The sequence below is a fragment of the Argiope bruennichi genome, chromosome 2, assembly GCF_947563725.1.
Source record: "Argiope bruennichi chromosome 2, qqArgBrue1.1, whole genome shotgun sequence".
NCBI lineage: Eukaryota > Metazoa > Arthropoda > Arachnida > Araneae > Araneidae > Argiope > Argiope bruennichi.
Window position 1 is genome coordinate 145,639,035 of NC_079152.1, and position 21,532 is coordinate 145,660,566.

The 21,532-nt window shown below is 29.7% G+C and overlaps 1 protein-coding gene across 3 annotated transcripts in view; it reads left to right on the forward strand.

The window, feature by feature from the left end:
• Window positions 1-21,532, forward strand: part of LOC129962380 (uncharacterized) — a 128,752-nt gene that overhangs the window by 97,530 nt on the left and 9,690 nt on the right. For all 3 annotated transcript variants that reach the window (XM_056076134.1, XM_056076133.1, XM_056076135.1), the window contains 3 exons: window positions 4,785-4,842; window positions 16,060-16,511; window positions 17,391-18,239. In XM_056076134.1, coding sequence (XP_055932109.1) covers window positions 4,785-4,842; window positions 16,060-16,511; window positions 17,391-18,239 — 1,359 coding nt within the window. The remainder of the gene's footprint in view (window positions 1-4,784; window positions 4,843-16,059; window positions 16,512-17,390; window positions 18,240-21,532) is intronic.

Sequence of the window (21,532 nt, forward strand, 5' to 3'; positions counted from 1 at the left end):
AATATCTATAAGATAAAATAAATTATATTTAAATATTTCCCTTTCCTAAATTTTGGTTATTTTAAATTCATTTTACTATGCAAATTTTTGCTGCCACCATGTTATTTGCTTTACCATACTGCGAATGTATAATGGAAATAAAGTTCGATTGTGCATTCTAAAGTTAAGAAGTTAACAAAAAAAAACTATTTAATTAATTTCATGAAACCTTCACAAAAACGTTTCTTACACTTCATAGCAATAGTCATCAAAATTTGGAGAAGAAACTATTAAGAACTTTGGATTTCTATAGATTATAAAACAAATTGACAATTCAGTTTTAAAGACACAAAATATAACAGTAATTAAATAAATCAATAAATGTAATTAATTAAATTATTTATTTATTTTATTTCTCGCTTCGTATAGATATAATGTCAATTATATTCTTAAATAATATATACAATTCAGTTATATAATTATTATAATATATATATAATTCAATTATATTCTTAAATAATTAATTTTAATTAAAAAATTGAATTCAGAAATAATTTTTAAAAGATACATTGATTTAAAATTTTCCTCTATCCATTGTATTCTCTATATTTATTATTATTTCGTTTGCATTATACTTTACTATATTTATTATGATTTATAAAATTGTGATTAAAACTAAGAAAATACATCATATTGATATAATCAGTGTACCGATATCAAATGTATTTCCTATTCAAATAAACATCTTAAACTATTTCTTTTTCATTTAGCTGGATGAATAAAAAGTAAAATTAAAATTTTAAATCTACAATCCGCACGAAAATACTACATCATTCATTTATACATCAAAATTGTGTTTTTAATATTATTACGTATTTCAGCCTCCATTAAGTGCAATCTACTGAAGTTTTTATGAAAAAAATAATTTTTTAATGAAAAAAAGGCCTGTAGATTTAAGTTAATTTAGATTTACAGATTTTTAGATTGAAGTTGCTGAAGTGGAATTTTAGATTTAAGCAACGATAGCATTCAAAATTGCTTGCAATATCAGTAATAGCTTTTTTTGAGTTTCTTTTGAAGCTTTTAGAATAATTAAATTTCTGCCTAAAAAAGTTTAAAAGGTGGATCATCAAAAAACTTTATCCAAAGAGGTTGCTTCCGCTTCTTTAATTAATTGGAAGTAATAGTTAAATTACTTCTCGTTGTTTTAAGAATAAAATTTCACATTTTTTTTAAATCATTGAAAGGACGATATTTTAGATTATGAGAGAAAAAGTTTTAGAAATTTTATCAAAACTGATATTTTAGTAAAGCATTTCCTTTTAAAAATGAACTGAGATTAAATATTAGATAGGATTGCTGACTGCAACATACATTTTTTTTGGCTTAATATTTTGAATTATTTTTGAAAAATTTTCAAATATTCTACAAAATTATCTAGGAAATAAAAAACGGAGTTTCAAGATTAAATTGTGGAAAGGCTTTGTGATTTTTAAGATGAAAAATAACTCTAATTTTTTTTTCTTTCACTCTAACAAGCATAATAAAAAAAGAATCTTAATAATTGTAAAAAAAATTTGGATGATTTCAACAAATGGTTTCATAAAAAAGAAATAGACAATAGCATGAATGTTGCTCATCTTAAAATGATCAAAATAAAGGAGCAGAGAGAAGGAAAGAATTGCGGAAATGACTTTTGGGTTAAATGTTTTAGTCATATGAATTATTATCCCGCCCTAATGCACTTTCTCATCCATTCTTAATGGATGAAGGGTGGAGGGGGGGACTCCCTTATGATTCCCTTTTTCTCATGCCATTTATATCCCCCAAAGAAAAATAACGCATTTGTTAAAGAGCTTAACTTTCTCAATTATGTCGTGCATGTGTTTGTGTGTGTACAGGGTGATCGGTAAAATCTTTTTAAGCCCGTTAAATTCAAAAGGCGACTCGTATAGCCAGAGAAGTAATGTGCACCTATATTAAAGTTAACTATGCTAAATTTATTGAGACAGGTTATAGACCCCTAACTGCGAAATAAGGATGTTATAAAAATAACTCACAAAAATAAGGGAGATAGGTCAAAGAGTTCAGTTAGAAAATGTGCGATATACCATATTAAAAACATAGGAAAACGTTTCTTGGATTTATCTGTAAAATTGTAGGAGATATTTGTGTTTAAAATTATGAATTTTTTTGTGACTCAAGAAAAAAGCGTTCCTCCTAAATTGAAAAATGTATTCGCTGGTATATTTCACCTCCCCACCCGAATGCGTTTTATAGATTAACTCAACTGTCATTTCGGCCTTGTATAAATTTCATTTTTTTTTCACACGAATTTCTGGAAACAAAACTCTTTTAGCTTATTTTTCGTTTAAATCGCCTATGATTTGTATTCCTGATCATTACCAACACTTTTGCTTAACTTGAGGAATGCATGTGTCATAGTTAGAGAATATCTGCTTTAATTGAAAAATTCTATAATTTTCCGTTTAACTAATCGTCTTTGACGACCAGCTGGTTCATCTTGCGTACTGGTTATATATTTCATTTCTATTAAATTATTTAGATATAATTTCATGTCTATGATTCCTTCAAATTGTCAGATATTAAAGACATGCTATTTTAATTGTTATGCATAAGTTTTGTTTGCGTGTACATGAATCGTTCTATTTGAGAATAGTTCCATCATAGCACTATTAGAAACATGCATGCGCATTTCATCTTTCTTTAAATGTAGAAGTCCAGTAACTTCACTTTTTTATTCGTCTCGTAAACTATGCAGATATTAAACAGAATCCTTCTTCTTTAGATTTCAACAATGGAAGAAAATAAAGCGATTAAAAATTGGATGAAACAATGAAAACAGCTTGAATCTCGAAGTACCTATGTTATTTATTGTTGAAAATGAATCAAAAATTATTCTAAAAACTTACAAAACACAGAAAAAATCGGCATCAATAATTTTTTTTTTTTAAAGGTGTAAAATTTATTTTTGTACAACAATATTTCCGAAAGTTGTCGAGAAAAAACGACAGAATTCAGTTTAATTAAATTAATTAAAATTCTAACCTAAATTGAAAGAAAAGTAGACACCCATGCATATTTATACATTTTATTCTTTAGTAGATATTTAAATCTCCCACGTTTTGTGTTTCCTGCCAGTATCAACCGTTCCTCTAAATGATCTATAGGGCAGCTCTCAGGATACATGAGCAGTTTGCGAAACTCTGCATTAACTGGTTTGTTTAGTTTAGTTATATCAACGTCCCATTTTAAAGCAACACTAAGGCTATTTTGGGAAGAACCCCGTCATTTTGAACTGCGATCAGATGACGAGGACGACATCTGAGTTGGCATCCCGCTGCCCAAACTCCCACAATGATTCCGGAGGGAGGATGCTTGGCTCCGACGGATTTAACGTGCACCAGTTCCGCTTGCACAACAGTTTGTTATTAGAATCGGGGCTCGAACATGAAGCTCTCCGATTCCGAGACATTATTTCCAGGCCGCCGTGGTCCTGCATTAATTGGATTGTCAAACTCTAAAGTTGTAGAAAATTAAACTATTTTATCTAAATAACTAATTTTAGATTAAGAAAAATTTAATTTTAGATTAAGAAACATTTAAACTAATAATAAAATAATTTAATTTAATAGAACAAAATTATGCAAATTAGAAATCAATTACCGATTTCCTTTTAAAAAAATTTGTTTTGCTATTTTAAATTCATTATCCAAACAAAAAGTTTCACAAATAATTACTTCTAAGATTTAGAACATACTTTTGCATTAGAAACTTATTGATATGAGCAATATTGTACTGATTTTATATTAAAGCTTTTCGGCAATTTTACATTTTTGGATCGCTTTGAAAGGAGACAATAAAGAAAACGTATCCTCCTTAAAAAAATAGCAAACAATTTTTTTCTTCGCTATTATATATTGTACTTCCTCATATACAAATTGTACAAAGAGAAACTATTGCAATCATCAAAATAAATAAATCAATAAAACTTGAGATTTTAAGAAATTTTGAAGTTTCAAGAGCCCAAACCGAAAAACACATTTTTTTTTGTATTATGTCCATCTGTCTGTGAGCACGATAGCACAAAAATGAGTTGAGATAGACAAATGAAATTTAATTTGTGGTATTACACCACATGTTTTAGATTTCTATCAGATTTTAGAGAAAATCCGTTCAAAAGAAATCAATGTCTGCCTGAAAGAGTATGAACACAATAACTATAAAATATAAAGAGCTAAATGGATAAAATTTAGATTACAGTTTCATCATCCAACATGTAGTTCAATACCAAATTTTGAATCAGTGAAAGGAGTGATGATTTGTTGGTCTGTATGCATGTAAAATGTATAATGAAATGACTGAATGATATGAGGTATCTGTTTTTGTCTTAAAATTGCATTATAATTTAGTTTCAGTCGGTGAAAAAAAATGTTTAAAATTCGTGCATATTTTTCTTCACAACTGCGAAGAACAAAACGCTCAAGTACAGGATACTGAAAATAAAAACCTGAGCGCTGAGAGATAAAAGGGATAATATCTTCATTAGGAATGCGAGAACGTTTCAGAGAGACCACTCTCACTGGTTAATATTGCGTTTTCCTAAAAAATTCACTCTATTTTTTTTTTTCTATACAAACTTGAATTTTGTCAATTTGGCTTTTGCTGACATTTGATATTAATTATGTTTGTGATATTCTACATTATTTCAGTAGTGTATTTTTTAAGACTTATAATTAATGAAATGTGTTTTTCATTATAAGAAATAATCTTTTTTGTTTCAGTTTGAGTCCCAAGACGTTTTGGTACCTTGGCACGAGCCTGTTAAAAGCAGCAGTGAAGGTAAGAAATCTATTTCATTCCTAGCAATAATGACCTTGTGCCGTCAGAGTATCTACTCCGTACCGCAAAGTGTTTCTCTCTAACTTTTCTCCACGTTTGCTTGACGTGTTGGACAATGATCAAATCTCATGCTTTTCTCTTTACTCAGTCACTGTCTCGAACTGATGCACGTGTAAAAAGGTTTAAGTATCTGGTTATCTTCCATAAATCGTGCAGTAACAGCTGGAAAAGTTTCCGATTTTACGAGAATTCTTCTTTTCTTTTCTTTTTTCTTTTTTACTCATATCACTGCCAGGTGTTACAGTGCTTCCGAAATTTGGCATGCGTAACGAGATCAAGAATATAGAAATGATTTAATTATCATGGTAAAAAAACTAATAAGTCAATTTAGTTTATTAATTTATCATTTGTTTACTTATACAAAATTAATATAAAGGCTGTTGTTTTTATTAAGAGGAAAAATTTCCCTACAGACCACAACATTGCATATATGAATTATTAATAATTCCTGCAATCCCTTTAATTCAATAAAATTCTAAGTTAAGCATTACCATCGGATCGGAAACTTCACCATTGTGTTAAAGCGTAACAAGTCAGTCACTGACTAAGCTTTCTGACAAATTGTATGCAGACGCCAGTAAATAGTTCACTGTACTTCATGTACTAATGAAGCAGTTTTAATTAAAACTCATTCAGAATTTAGGTATATACATAAAATTTCTGCTACGGCAGTGATTATTTACAAATATTCACAGGTTCAAATGCATAAAATTCAACATTCACAGGAAAAAGAATTCTATAAAATCTTACAACGAAGAATTCCTCTTCGTGCCGAGATTACATCTGCAAGTAAGCATAATGACGTCAGAAGGGAAATAACATTTCCAAAAAAGGAATTTATAAATATTAATTACTTTTTAAAAAGGACAATAATTACGTAGAGAGTTAACTTCAAATTATATAAATGTAAGGAAGCGTTAGCGATGTCTACTCTACTTTAATATATTGCGATCCTTTAATGGAAACAATGAGCCAATTTGTCACCTACTTTAGATTCCACCAACCACCATGACATTGCTTATATGAACTACTAATAATTCCTGCAATCATTTTAATTCAATAAAATTCTAAGTTAAACATTACCATCAAATCGGAAACTTCACCACTTTGACCCTTTAATAGAAACAATGAGTCAATTTGTCACCTACTTTAGATTACTTCATTTTTAAAAAGTTAGTTTTGTTACAATTATATTGTTACGGATTACTTCACCGACCGTCGGGTTCTTTTTGATAGTGGGTGTATAGTGAAGAGAGCACACAATCAGCAGGCTTCAGTAGAACACAACGACGTTTATTTACACGAAGAGACGAACACAAAGAAGACGAATACACAAACGACAAATATTTGCAGCCGAGACGAACACAGGACAGCACACAGCAGCACACTACAGATGACAGTAACCCACAAGTAGTAATCGCCTATAGCACACAAAACGGTTTTGCAGAATCCAGCAGAAGTGATCCTGGGAGCTTCTTTCTACCGTCTCTCCAACGGCTGAACTTCTCGCTGACTTCTCTCGCTTTAGCTGCCGACTCACTACTTCTCATAACTGGCTCACACAATATACGACGCTGCCTCCACAGTAGACACAGGATTCAGCACACAGCAGTTCAGTACTCGCTCCACACAACGCTGGTAATTCTCCGTTTCTTCGCTGTCTTCTCGAAGACTCATTACTTGTCGACGTCTCTGACTCTTGACACCCACAGCTTGAGAGTGCCTGTCTTTTATATTCCGGGAGGCGGGGCTAGAATCTTCTAGACCAATCAGACGTATCTCGGTTCCTAATGGACGATCGACAAAATTCTCGAACTTTCGAGTATTATCCATTTCGTCGCCAAAGTCAGCAAATTCGTCGCCAATTTGCTAAATGGTTGCCTGGTTTGTCACCAAGCTCTGATATCATTGCCTCGACATTCGGCAGCATCCAATACAGATGACAGTAAAACGGTCTTTCTTATGATGACACTATTCGCGCTGGGAAGCAAAATTACAGATTTATAACAATATGAATTAAACAACGACAAATTTTATCATTATAAATAACGATTTTTTATATAAAATTTTATTTTTAAATGCACATTAATAATTTTGTATTATTTTCAAACTTCAGTATGAGGGAATGCGTATGAGTATGTTACTAGTCGAGATATATTTACTTTTTTTATTATTGTTTCATCCTATTTGTTAAGAAAAGGATCCGAAGTCAACTTTTAGTTGATAAATCATTTCTGTTACCGAATTTGATTAATAAATAGAGCTGATTACAAGTGGATTATAAATAAAGCTTGTAAACGTGGACTGTGGACGTTACTTGTGGTCTGTAAACGTAGTGCCAAATAGTAATCTAAATTTTAATGAAAATACTTTCTTGGAAAATAAATAAATTTGTCCTTGGAATAAAAATAGAAATAATTGCAACGATAGACTTTTAATTAAACGAAAAACTAAATCTTTCTTTTTTTAAAGTAATCAGATGTCTAGACTAAAAGATAGGGTTAACATCGACTTGCAGTGATCTAATAATTCTCTTCCGAATTCTTTTAATAGAATCTTAAAAAAGGAAGAAAAGAAATTTGCTGGATGATGCAGCGTTCTATCTTGGAAAAAAAAATTTATTTCAAGCAATTCGAGACTCTATGTTCAATAAATTTTCTTTATTTTCCTACAGACTTTTCTTTCGTCGTTTTTTTTTTTTTTTATTATTATTTTTTATCATCACAAACTTGAGGCCTGTCCTTTCTTGGCGATTGAATTACTAGTATGAAGATTAATAAAATATGCGAGCTAATACCATTTCAAGGTCTTATAAAAAGGCCCTGGCGCCTTTTTAAGAAGCCTCTATAAATAGATTATGTTTCAATTTCGTGAAATGATGGCACAAAAGTCGGATGCAAGTGAATTTTGGGATGCTTAGTGAGAATACCTGTAGGCGGTTAAGAAGATTAATTTTGGAAACTATCGAAATAAAAGAAAAATATTTTTAAAAAATAATAAAATTTATTCTTATGTTCATTTTTCATCGTGTTTACAAGAAGAAAAAAAAATTTCAGTCGCTTTTATATTAATCTTTATTTGCCAATAAAATAAACCAAAATTAAATGATAGAAAACGTCGCGAGTCGTCTGATAGAGAACGTCATGAATCGCGCGATATTGTTTAAAACTAAAATACAATAGTTTTTAAATATTTCCTAAAGCCGAAATATATAAATCAAAGATAAATATTTTAGTCATGCATAATCTGTCATTTAATTGCATAATAATGTGGTCATTAAGCATGATGTAGGTTTAATCCATAATGTGCATCCATTAAGATCTTGTCTGAACTCCGCTTATAGAAAAGCACAACATTTTTACTCTGTCGTATACGAAGTATAAAAAATTGTAGTCATCAGAAAATTCGGACTCAGGATTTTTGGACAAATCTCCACATTTTAGACATCTCTGAGTTTGAAAAACACAATTTTATTAAATATCTGCTTGTCTGCCTTGTCTTTCTGTCTGTGACAAAGATAATTCAAAACCATTTAGAGCTACAGAAATGAAATTTTGTATACAGTCTTTACACTAAATTTGTAGATTTGTATCAAATTTTGAGCAAAATTCTTCGAAGGATGTCTTTCTGTCCGGTTGTCCGAATAAACATTAACGCGATTGCTACACAGATTTAACGTCTATAATGAAGGCACCTATCAAATTTTGAGCTAAATCCTTCAAGAGGTTGACCATCTGCCGGTCTGTACTTTCAGAAATATATAAACACAATAACTTAAGTATATTAAATTTGGTATGAGATTTTGTGACTACAAGTATCGTCCTATGTCAAATATTTGTTTTAATCGGTTGGAAAAATGAGTCTAAAACTCAAATTTGATTTTCGATTACTATTAACTACATGCCAGGGATTAATCGCCAAAAAAATTCGCCAATGATCACTCGATAGATTCAGTAAAAATGCTAAATTCACGATAAAGTTTAGTATTTCGTATGCCAATGTCATACAAGGCGCTCTCTGGGACAGCACCTTTATTAGAGGGTACGCGAGAAAGTTTTGGGAAGACCACTTCCGCTGGTTCAATCTTTACTTCAGTACTTTTACAATTTTTTTTTTATCTTCTGAATTTTTTTAATAGTTTCTTAAATAAACGCATTAATGTTAGTATAATTATTAAACAAAAACAGTCGCATTTATTTAAGTAATTATTATTATTAAGCAATAATATTGCAATAATTGTTATTGTTCAATAAACCAAGTTGTTAATGAAGCGAAGGCTGCATTGGATGGTTAAAGTAATTAACGAACTAAAATAATAATGATGCAATAATTAGTACGTGATTCACATAAACCAGTAGTGAAAAAATGACATATTAGCATACTGAAAATAAAACAAAAAAAAAATTAGACTCATTTTTAGATTTTAAACACATTTTTTACTGCTACCAATAATAATATGCCTTCTCTAGTTCTGTGATTGTGGTCTTTAATTCAGTATATTGTTATTTAAAACAATGGTTCAATTTATTTATAATCATTTATGATTTTAAATTATTATAACGTTCTTCTGAACAAGATAGGGAAACGAAATTTGAATGCAATACAGAAAACTGTTTTAAATTGGATTAACAGTAACTGCTTAGCGTGATTTCACTTGGTCACACTTCCAACAATCATCGGTGCTTCACTCCACATCTGATTCTATGAAGTATATTGTTATTGATTACATATTATTTGATAACCGCATACATGTTATGCATCTGGCTGACTTCTGGAATTTCTTTTTGAGTTTTCATTTCATTGGCGATATATCATAGTCCCTGTCTTAACTCCTCTTTTGCTTGCGACTGCTAGTGGTACACATAGAGAATACTTCGTATGATAATAAAATATATTAACTATCGCGTCTTGCCCGAGTGAACAACAAAAATCCCATCGACAATTATTGCATTCTCAAACATAATTCAAAACTTCCATATATATCGCTTTCGAGCTGTTTCTTCCCACCGTTATTTATGCGACAGTTATAGCCATTTATAATCGGTGGAATTGTTTTCAGTAACCCTATACTTTATAAAAAAAACTAAAATGAAATCAATCTGTTTAAATGAATAATTGCTTGTTTTTTAATGAAGCGAAAGGTACATAGGCTCTTATTGTAATAAGTCTAAGACTGATTAGAAAATACGTAATAATTTTTCTAATCAGCCACATGGATTTGCGAAATAATGTTGTATTAACTTCGTTTTACTTCACTTTAATAGCTGGATATTTTATTTATTATTTATTTATTTTGAGGAAATGACGAGTTATAAAAATTTCTAAAACCATTCTTCAGATGCTTTCCTCCACTTTTTTATATTAAAAAAGAATTGTGATAGAAAGTTTAATTCTTTTTCTTTTCTTTTTTATAACATAAATAGTTAGGAGATAAGAAAAAATACTGAACATATGTAAAATGAAAGCTGTATGAAATATTTGTTCGTATTTCACATTATATTTTAGCATATTAACCTGCTATTTTCCCCATTTCTATCATAATTGCTTGATGAAATAAAAATATTTAAAAAATGAATTCGATTTCATTGTTAAAATTTAAAATCACATCTTGGCCATCCATATATAATGCTTGATGGCTATTCATACATAATTACAGTATATTGTTGGGCTGTCGTTTTTTTAACTCTCAAAGGAATTTTCAAATAAATTTTTCAACTTTTATTTGCTGAATTAAAAACATTAAAAATAAATAGATAAAAATAAGCATTCAATTTAAAATCAAACAAATATTAAAAAATAAACAGCTTTAAAGTGAATCTTTGAATTCAGGCTTGAAAGGTAGAATCTTCCAATACTTTTTTTTTAAATCTGAGCAATACATTCGGAAATAAAAATAACAATCACCTCTCCGATAAGCGATATCTAATAATTTTCTGCTTATTGAAATAAGAATCTTCACTTTTATTTTCAGAATAAAAGTTGGAACGCTAAAACTCAAATAAATCCGCGGAATTTCATTTAATTAAACGTCCAGAAGGAACATCAAGTCAGTGCGAGTTGAGAGTTATGCACAGGTAGAAATTCCATTCGGGAATTCCAATCTTCTAAAGATGAAATCGATAAAAAAAAAAGGCGGTAAGAGTTGATGGCAATTATAGTAAGCTAGATGGCTATAACTATCATTGTTTTAAAGATCTTTATTTAATTTATCAGTCTTCTGATTATTTTCCCAGTTCCCAGTTTAGAAATGTTTTATTTTTAACCGAATTAAAGATAATTCAAAATCGGGAATTATAAATATTGAACAATCATTGACATTATTCATCGCTTTATTGTAATAATTGCAACGGAATCCGTTAATAGGTAAATAAATATACAAAAATTAATAAGAGTCATTCCATAAATTTTAAAAATATAATCAATTGCACAATTTCTACTACATCCCTTTTAGAACAACTTTTTTTTTTTCATTAAAATTTATGAAAAGTTGTTTAGTCAATGATTTTTCCAACCAATGAAATTTGTTAAATGCTTTTATTTAACTTCAAATATTTCATGTTTGTAGGAATAGAAATTTGGAATTGATTTTTCATTCACTTTTTGATTTATTAGAGTTCTGAAATTCTGCATAATTATTGGTCCCGATGACAGTGCAATATTTTAATAACTTCAGAGTCTTAATTATCAATTGCTACATTAATTTATTTAATTTTAATGTCATAATAATAGTGTCTTATAGATATCAGTTTGATAAATGTTAATATTTAGAAAATCTTGAATTGCGACAAATTAATTAAATGTGGAAAATAATAAAGACTTTTTCGGACATGCTTTGATTAATATTATAAAATGGAGGAAATAATTTTTTATCGAAATTCAAGCAATATTATAGAAAAATTAAAACACAATGGATTTTATAAAAAGAAATTGCGGGAATTCTTTAATAGATAATTATTTAAAAGACAAAAAATAAATATGATTTAAATTCTAATTTATTTGCAGTGTTTTCATAAAAATCTCGTGGATTTATTTTTAAGTTTCTACGTCTATTCTTTTTTTTTAAAAAAAAAAATAGCGATTAAATTAAGAATATGATTATAGGATAAGAATGAGAATATTCTTTCTTAGAATAAAAATATCGCTGATGCATATTAGAATGTTTATTTTAAAAGAATATTAAATATTTAATTTATATATGATTTAAAATATTTATTCTTAAAAATAAACATTAAAGGAAGTTAATCCTCCACCCTAGATCAAGTTCCGTTACAATTCTTTAGAATATGAATTAAAAGTTAAAAAAAATCACTCCCGGTTTGGTAAGATGGTTTGTGTATGACATCACAACTTCAGGCTGACCACGTTCGATTTTCGGTTAAGTTTGACCAAAAGTAAAAGATTAATTTTGGCTTGAAGTGCTTCATCAAATAAAATAGCATCAGCTTTGGCAGCTTAAAAATTCTAAAAAAAAATCTTTACAATTTTTAAGCGTCTTTTTAGGTATATTAGCATGGAATTGTAAAAGCGTGAGAAGAAAAAGATGAATATATTTGCAATGACTATCACACTGAAAAAAAAAAATCCAAAACATTCTTTATAAGTAAATTAAAAGAATTAATATTTACAATTGCGACTCCAATTTTCTTTAAGCCTTTTTATCTAATTCTAAACGCTTTTGTAAATTCTGTATTGACATCCAAATTTTTGATTAAAAAAATCATTTGTCTTAATTTTAATTAAAAAATAACCGCTTTAATTCACTTTAAAAGCATTTTTTTAATGTTTAGTACATTTAACATTCTTTTCGCGAACTTTTACCAGGATTTGAAACACTTTTATTACAACAACGAATGTCCTTATTTTATCCTTACGTTAATTATTTATTCTTACGTTAACAGCTTATTCATATAATATACTGCGTCAAACGTTTGTACTTTTATGTTTTAGAATAAAATATTCATAACTGCCATCATTAAAATTTTTTAAAGCACCATAAGTCATTCTGTATGAAACCTCTATTTTGACTAAATGTTTTTAAGTTTTGCTAGTTTTGTTTCAGAAATTGTTTTCGCAAGATATTTTTTTACGTTATCTTATAAGCCAAAAAATCACTAATTCAATAAAATTTTCATTCAGTTAAAGGGGAAATCGAATGTAAATAAAATTTGTACCACTGATTTTTTTATATATATTCTAAAATGGTGCAGAAATAGACTTCATGCAATGGTATGTTTCGCAGTTTTTGAGGAAAAATTGTAAAATTCCGATTGGTTTTTAATAAAAAATATTAAGATTTTGTTTTAAGAAATTTTTTCTTACTTCCCAAAAAGTAGTTACGTGTCTAATTTGGTCCAACAATCTGCATTGTAAAATGTTTTATACGAGTTTTTAATCATGCCTGACGCAATTTTCACTCTCCAATATAATTACGTTTTTAAAAGAATCCTTCTCCGCCACTGGTTGTGATTAGGTCCAAATTTTGATGCAAAACTAAATTACTATGTTTTTCTTCTCTCTTTCTCTCTTTTTTAATTAAGAGAGAGAGCCCAAAGTAATCTCGATCCCCACTGTTAACAATGAAAGTGAACGCAAAGGATAACACTAGAATTCTTTCAATGATTAATTACGTCATTAATATTAATCAGCTAAAGTCATCTTACAATTTAATGCAAATGTATTACTCCAGATATGCTACTGAAACGACCTAATGAATAATTAATGATTTTTCCGCATTCGTTCGCCAGAATTTCTCACGAAAATCTATACTACTACAACTAATAATAAATCGTTCATATAACAATCGGGTCGATTTTCTGGAAATGGTAATATATCGTCAGTTAAATTTTCGGGTTGAATTAATTGTTGCAACTAATTACTGTGGATTACTGTGGATACTGTGGTATAATAAATATGTACATTTAATATAAAGATTCTGGAATCTGAAAAACATTTTGTTATAATCACTGTAGAGAATTGATTCGAAATGTATCCACTGTAGCAATAGACAATGCAAAATAAAATGGAAAGTTTAAAATATCTTAATAACTCTAAATGTTATATTGATAAAAAAAATATTTACATATAACATGATTTGACAATAACCTTTTTTTCTTCGTCGATTTTTTTATATAGTCAATATTTTCTCAGTGGATTTTATTGCCCAAATAAATTAAAAAGTTTTAGATAAAAATGTCTATATCTATAATTGATTGATTCTTCAATTCTTAAATCTATTATAAGATATTGATTCAGATTGTCTGAAAAAAATTGTTCTAGATCTGATTCTATTGGAATAGTTATTTATCCCAGTATCTAGTTCTGAAATTCTAATATTTAAGAACATCATTATTTGCAATGATTAATAATATTTAAACAAGAGAGGAAGTTTGAGATTAATTCTTCACATGCATGTTATGAAATGATTTCATTCCCTTACATTTATATTAACGCATAAATATTGTTACGTGCAAAAAAAAAATCTTTCTTTGGACTCAACTATGGGATTAGACTTTTTCAATTAATAAAAATTTTATTTTACGTTTTTAAAAATGGAGAAAAATTATTCTGGTTTTCTTTTATTGTTTTTTGTTTTGTTAGATGCTATTTTTGTAAGTATTTTGTGATTTCATGATTTTTTTGCATCGCCATTTCTCCTGATTTGTATTATAAATGTATGTTAAAAGAAAAATTGCTCTTAGGATTATTAACTGTTCTTTTTTGAAAGGGATATAAGAAAGGTAACAGAAGTCAAAATTTTCCACTTCAGAATATTGATTCATGATTTACGTTAAAAAAAGAGAGAAACTTCCTATACTGTGTGAAAACAATAACAACAAGTGTTGTCCTAAACTGTTATTTATTTGTTGCATTTATCATTACCGAATCTTTCCACATAACAACAACTATGGAACAACATCGATATTTAGCCAACAATCATCTTAATATTATGTAAAAGCTTGCACATGGTTAAGATGGGTTGGAAATTATGTGAAGATTAGATTCCCTGGTATCCAAACAAAAGGATGCATAACTGTTTATCGATTCATAAGGAAGTAAAACATGTAGTTGTGTTTGCTACAGAGGTGACCCGAGTGGTTCTTATTGTAAATTGCTTGATAGAACTTCACAGGATCAGTTCCCTGTATATTCCTATTAATATCCAATTAATATAAAAAATAAAACATAAAATTAATATAAAATATATAGTTTATATAAAATTTTAACAGTTATTGAGATTATGAATGTTTTTTCTATTAAGATTGCGAAATTATTAAAATTTCTCTTTAGCTTTTTATTTTAAAATAATATCTTTGTCAATCGATTTACACCAGAGTCCGATTTAGCCTAATTGGGGCTCAGGGGCAAAAATTTCTTTGGGAGCTCCCTCTGATGTGGGGGCCCGGGGGAATTGCCCCCTATATTGGTCAGGTTCTGATTTTTATTATTTGTATTATATAATTTATACAATCTCACTTTAACACATTGGAACAATAACAAGAGGATTTCAGTTTACAATTGAATTTCTGTTTATCGTAATCACATATGTGTAATAAAATTAAATGTATCAGTAAACATTAAAGAAAGTAAGAAAATTCAATATTCTCAGGAATCAAAATTTTGTGTTATCTAATTTTCTAATCATTCCAAAGTTCTAATCATTTTCAAACAGCAACACGATAAATTTCTGAGCGTTGTTACAATATTGATTCCGCAGCATCATGCATGAAAAAAATGAAGTTTTCGATTCAGGAATAATTCAGAGTTACCACTATATATAAAGGCGTTATCTATAAGAATAAAAGGATTAACGTAGTATTATAAAAAAAAGCCGAAAACAAAATAAAAGATTTTAAAAAAAGTTCTGCTTAATATTTATAAATTCTACTATATTTGAAAGAAATGAATATGTAATGAAAAAGCATGGTTCTTGATTTAAAAAAAAAGTCCATAAATATTCTATAAGGATTCTTAATCAATTTCTTATTATATATTAATGCAAATAAAAGTTGAACATTAAGAATACCATTTTAAATTACATGTCCATTTCAAGAAACCAATCTAACGAGTAAAATATAAAACAGTATGTATTATTTCCATATTTTTCATTGATTTTACATGTCTGGGAAAAAATGCACGCGAAACATTTTACATTTTCAGATCGCGGATCGTCGGTTGAACGTGAACTCACCAGTGCTACGACAAGTGATGATGACGTTTTAGTTTACCATGCCTACTCGCACATTTCGGATAGCGAACAGCACTCAGCGGCTGTCAACAGAAAGAGACAGAAGTACAGAAACGGCCGAGGTCGGTATCGGAGTGCGGACAGTGCGATGTACTGCAGAAGGACAGCGGGCACGAGTAGCCAGAGCAGCTCCGAGTTGTCCAGTCCCAATGAAACTTGCTACAGCTTCGTCAGGAGAGCTTTTCAGAGGCTGTCCAGTTCGGCAACTACTGATTCGCCGTATGATACCTTCTCTAAGAAATCGCCTACCAGGCCTTACTTCTACAGATCATGCAGGAAACCGTGTGTGTCAGAGAGCATGGAATTCGGGAAATATAACAAGGATTCTGATTCTGGATCGCCAAGAAAAGAATTCTGTCAACAGGTGGGTTGAAGAAATCTTTTTTGAATTGCTGCCTACTTGAAAAAGAAATATACCACCCAATTTTTAATAATTTATTCATATACATTTTTTATAGATTTTTTTACCAGATAAAGTCGATTTTGTGACTGGTTGATAAATGAAGTCCCCAATTTTTGTAGGGATTGCGAACACACACATGCTTTGAGTAGTTTTTCGATAGTTAAGCATCAGTTTAAATTATTATAATAATTATGACAATGTCATAAATTCATTAACATATGTGGCTTTAATTCCATAACCTAATTAAAGTATAATTTCATTAATAAAATGCAATTAAGGACAAATTAATCAGCAGCGTTAAATTTTATAAAAATTATTTTAATTAAAAATTGTTCATTTCCAATAAAATTAAAACAAATTATAAATAGTTCTGAATACCAGTCTTATTGTTATCAGTCCGTTATTTTATACTTTCTTTTATTCTTGAATTATTTAACAATCACAAATAGATTATTAATCTACATTTATTTAAATTCGGAATACAGAGAAAGACAAATATGGCTGACCCGCGTTAAGGCAGAAGGTACCCTAGTTAAATGGTACTTTCTGCCTCTACACCGAAAACAGTTCAGTTATTATACTATTAATGACCCCCCCCCCAATTCTAAATTCAAGTTCCTTTAGAATTACCATTTATTGAAAGTCGACTAGTTGTCAACAGCTCCTACTACTAAGTTATTTCTGTACCAATTCTTATAAAAGGCAGAACTTAATAGATGGTAGGGAACTAACTCATTTAACCTGAAAAAAGAATTAGACTAACTTAACTCAATAAAATTTTAAGTCAAATAAAAATAAAAATAATTAATTTTATTCGATTTTTTAACTTTCATGTTTCAGGGTAGTCTCGATTCCGAATATCCAGATCCTACTACAGAGGACGACATACCTATAGAGCTTCGAGGTCTGGAAGGTTATGAGACCTGTAACAAATGCGGCACCCCGACAACTGAGTTTGCGAATTGCGAGTTGCGCGTATGTGCTTCCTGCTTACCTGCAGATCCTGATACTGGAAAGAAGTCTCGTTCTCTTGGAGACTTTCTGAACATGATCCCGAAACTTCTTCGGGTGAAGAAATGCGAGAAAGAGCCAATGTCTGATTTGCATAAAAGGATATCCACCGCCAGTGACCCTAGAGAATATGTTGTTAAAACCAGGGGAAACGATGTAAATGGAATTGTCCGATCGAAATCAACAGTGTCCATGATGTCCCGCCTGGAGGAGTTGATGTCCATGAGTCCAACGAGTGGAAGGGAGGAACTTCAAACAGTAGCGAATCCTAACTGCCAGGCTGGACCCAGATCCAAAACGAAACCTTCCATTCTGCAATCTTTCACTTCAACGGTCTTAGTTGAAGGAAGCAATGGTACAATCGAAATTCGAGATAACAATGAATTGAAGAATACTCGAAGGTATAACAGTCCCGCCGATGCTCTTCAGAAGTTGAGACAAGATGTGGATTTGGATGAACCTTTTGAAGTGGTCACCTTAAAGAAGTATGATGGAGAAAAAGAAATTAACTCTTGTGGTGAAAAGAAATTGCAGAATAGTGAATCTGTAAGCATTAAGAAGAAATCATCCCTGAAGTCCTCGAATTCATCTGGTCAAAAGAAGAAAAAGGCAGAGAAACATTTTGACTTCAGCAGTGAAATTTCCCCGCCCGAACCACCTGATAACACTGAATTAAAGGTAAGAATTTGTGATTTAAAAGTATTCACTGTATTCAGTATATTTCCATATATAATTTTTTTTTTTACTTAAATGTTTGTAACTTAAAATTCTCTTGAAACAAGATAAAACATATATAATAAATTTCAAGCATTTAAAAATAACACAAAAGGTGATTATATTCAACAAAATGAATAATATCTAGAGTATAGTTCAAAGTGGAAATTAATTTTATACCGATAAGAATTCCAATTGCCTACGTTAATTTTTTAACAAAGAAAATCTCTAATGGTATCATTGTACCAACACAATTATACCATTGTACTGGTACAATATAAAACTGTACATTTTATTGTACCATTATAGTACAATTAATATATAGTATATTTCAGATTACAGTATCATTTGTATGCATACAGAGATATACAGTATACAGTACAATCTCATTTGTACCATTGGTATACTTAAAAGAAATAACCGTGAGTTTCATTTAACAAAGTAATAGAGAAATAGTTATTGGAAGATTTCTGTTGTTAACCTTGTCTTCGGTGATGAAAAATTATCTAATGAGGCTGGGATACTTCAGGATTTAAGAATCTGTCAAGATGAAAAGTTTAACTCCGTTTTACATAAACCGTGTTTTATTATTTAATAATAAGTAGAATTATTTGTAGCAGATTGGATAGTACTCCTGAAATAAAAACTAGATAGTGCTCCTTAGATAGACACTTGAAACAAAAGTTAGAATCCTATCAGTGAATAAAAATATCTACATAGGTATTCACTGTACATTTCAGATAATATTTATGAAATGTTGTTTTATAGAGAATTCAAGCAACATATTTTTCTTGTTGTATTTCTGAAACTGTGAATGAAAGGTTATTCAAGATTTAATAGTAAATATTGTTTCTCTCATTATGTATTCTCCTATCCCTTTTTTCAGAGTAAGTGTCCTGATATGCCTAATATATACACATTCATCTTTTTGAGGAAGTGATACGGGAAGGAGATAAAGATACGCAGCTGATATTAAAAATCATCCATTAATTCTATCATTCATCTTCCGTCAAAATCTTCCCAAGTTCCTTCTTTTTATAAACTATACTATTCTTTTGCTATTTTGTTCTTTTTTGAAATAGCAAAAAAAAAAATCTATTTTTTAAATAATATGTATAATTCAACTGAGAAATAATAGAAAATAAGTAAAAATCAAACTCATATTTTAAGTCTCCAAAAGTTTATGAAAATCTTTTTTCATTTATATCATTTTCAGTTTATTTGGATTATATCATTAATTATATCTAATAAATAAAAATCTCGTGTCACGGTGTTTGTGTTCGAACTCCTCCAAAACGGTTCGACCGATTTTTATGAAAATTTTTTATGTGTATTTGGTAGGTATGAGAATAGGTCATAAAGTATATTTCACAACGCTGGGTAATTAGGGTGTTCCTATCCACGTTCACCATACGATGAGGAGATCAACGCTTGCTTGAAATCATCGCCACTGTGGCGTAATGTTGAAAAAGTCCAGCTAAAAATAAACATGCGCGTCCAAATGCTACAAGATCCATTTGCTGACATATTCTCGGACCATTTGTTAGATATCGATGATGGAAAAGTTGCTGTCTATAAAAATACTGGATGCATAAAATTGCCCACTCATTTCTGCATTATCATTGATTTGCAAAATGATCGCATATTTCCCGATGTACGCATATAATACATAAATCATGCGTGGCTGGCAGAAAGAGCCCTTTCGGCAGCAAAAAATATGAACGTCGACGATTTAAACTTCAAGATACAGCAGTCGTTGCCAGGCGACTTGGTATCATACAAATGGATCGATACAGTTTGCAATGCTAACCAAGCTGTAAATTATCCAACAGAGTGTTTCAACTCACTGGATTTGCCAGGCATGTCACCACACCTTCTACGACTGAAAGCTGGATCTCCGGTTGTTTTACTTCGGAATTTGAACCCACCATGGCTGTGCAATGACACGCGATTGATCATTAAAAAATTGATGAAAAGCGTTATCGAAGCCACCGTTTTGAATGGTAAATTCCGAGCCGAAAATGTTTTGCTGCCACGGATTCCAATGATTCTCACAGACGTGCCAATCGAATTCAAACGCGTTCAATTTCCTATTAGATTCGCATTCGCAGTGACAATCAATAAGTCGCAAGGCCAAACGATGCCTGTTTGCGGCTTAGATTTGGGCACACCATGTTTTTCACACGTGGCACGTTCTCACGTGGGCAAACTATCGAGCTTATGTGTGTTGGCTAAAACCGGACTGACAAAAATATCGTACACTCAATTACTCTTTGAAATGAATATTGATTTTCTTTATTTTATTTTTATACTTTAGGATAAAAAAATATATTACTTTTTTCACTTTACGTTTAACTTTTAAGAGAACAAACAATGTATATGTTCGTTACGTTAATGAAATACATTGTATTCAGAAAATGAATGGTTGGTGTTTTTTTTTGCTTTTATCGGCGATCATCGTCTACAGCGCTCCATTCCTCTTTCTGTCATAGATCCCATCCCCACACACTTACAACAAATTCGTTATTTTTTAATTAACAACCAAAATATTCACTACAAATAATTTATATAGTAGAACAACGTTTGCCGGGTCAGCTAGTCATATATAAAATTATATCAGTTTCAATTTATTTCGATTGGAATTTATCAATTCCAAAGAAAATATAATGTGTAAATAAATAATATTAGGCATTTATGAATATTTGTGTGATTAATATATTTCAAAGATTTAAAAAATATGTTTTTTCTTTCCAAAATTAAATGCATATGAAATTAACGCGTTTTTTAAGAATAGTATTCTCTCAAAAAAATGAGCATAACGTCAAATATAGAATTATTAATAAGTATATGGTTAACAATGTTTCAAGAATAAATTTAAAATTTCATTAATTCTAAAACATAAAACCATAAAAAAAAATTCTGAAAAAGGTCCTAAATAGTTTTTTTTTAAAGTATACTTATATGCATGAAGCAAAATTCGAAGTTTTTTAAGTTGTATTTAACTAAACTTTTTCTTTATTTATTTAATATTTACTGATTCATTGAATTTTCTTTTGAAAAACCGTACTCTTTTACCATACCATACTTTTAAAACTTGATTTCTTATAATTATTTTATTTCTGTAAAATAATCTTAATTCTATTTTTATGAACATTTGTTTGCTTTGCGATTTAGAACGTAACCGATAGTAAAGATATTTATTATATTATTTTTAAATTTAAACCATATTACTTTTTTTTAAAAGGAAGATGACTACT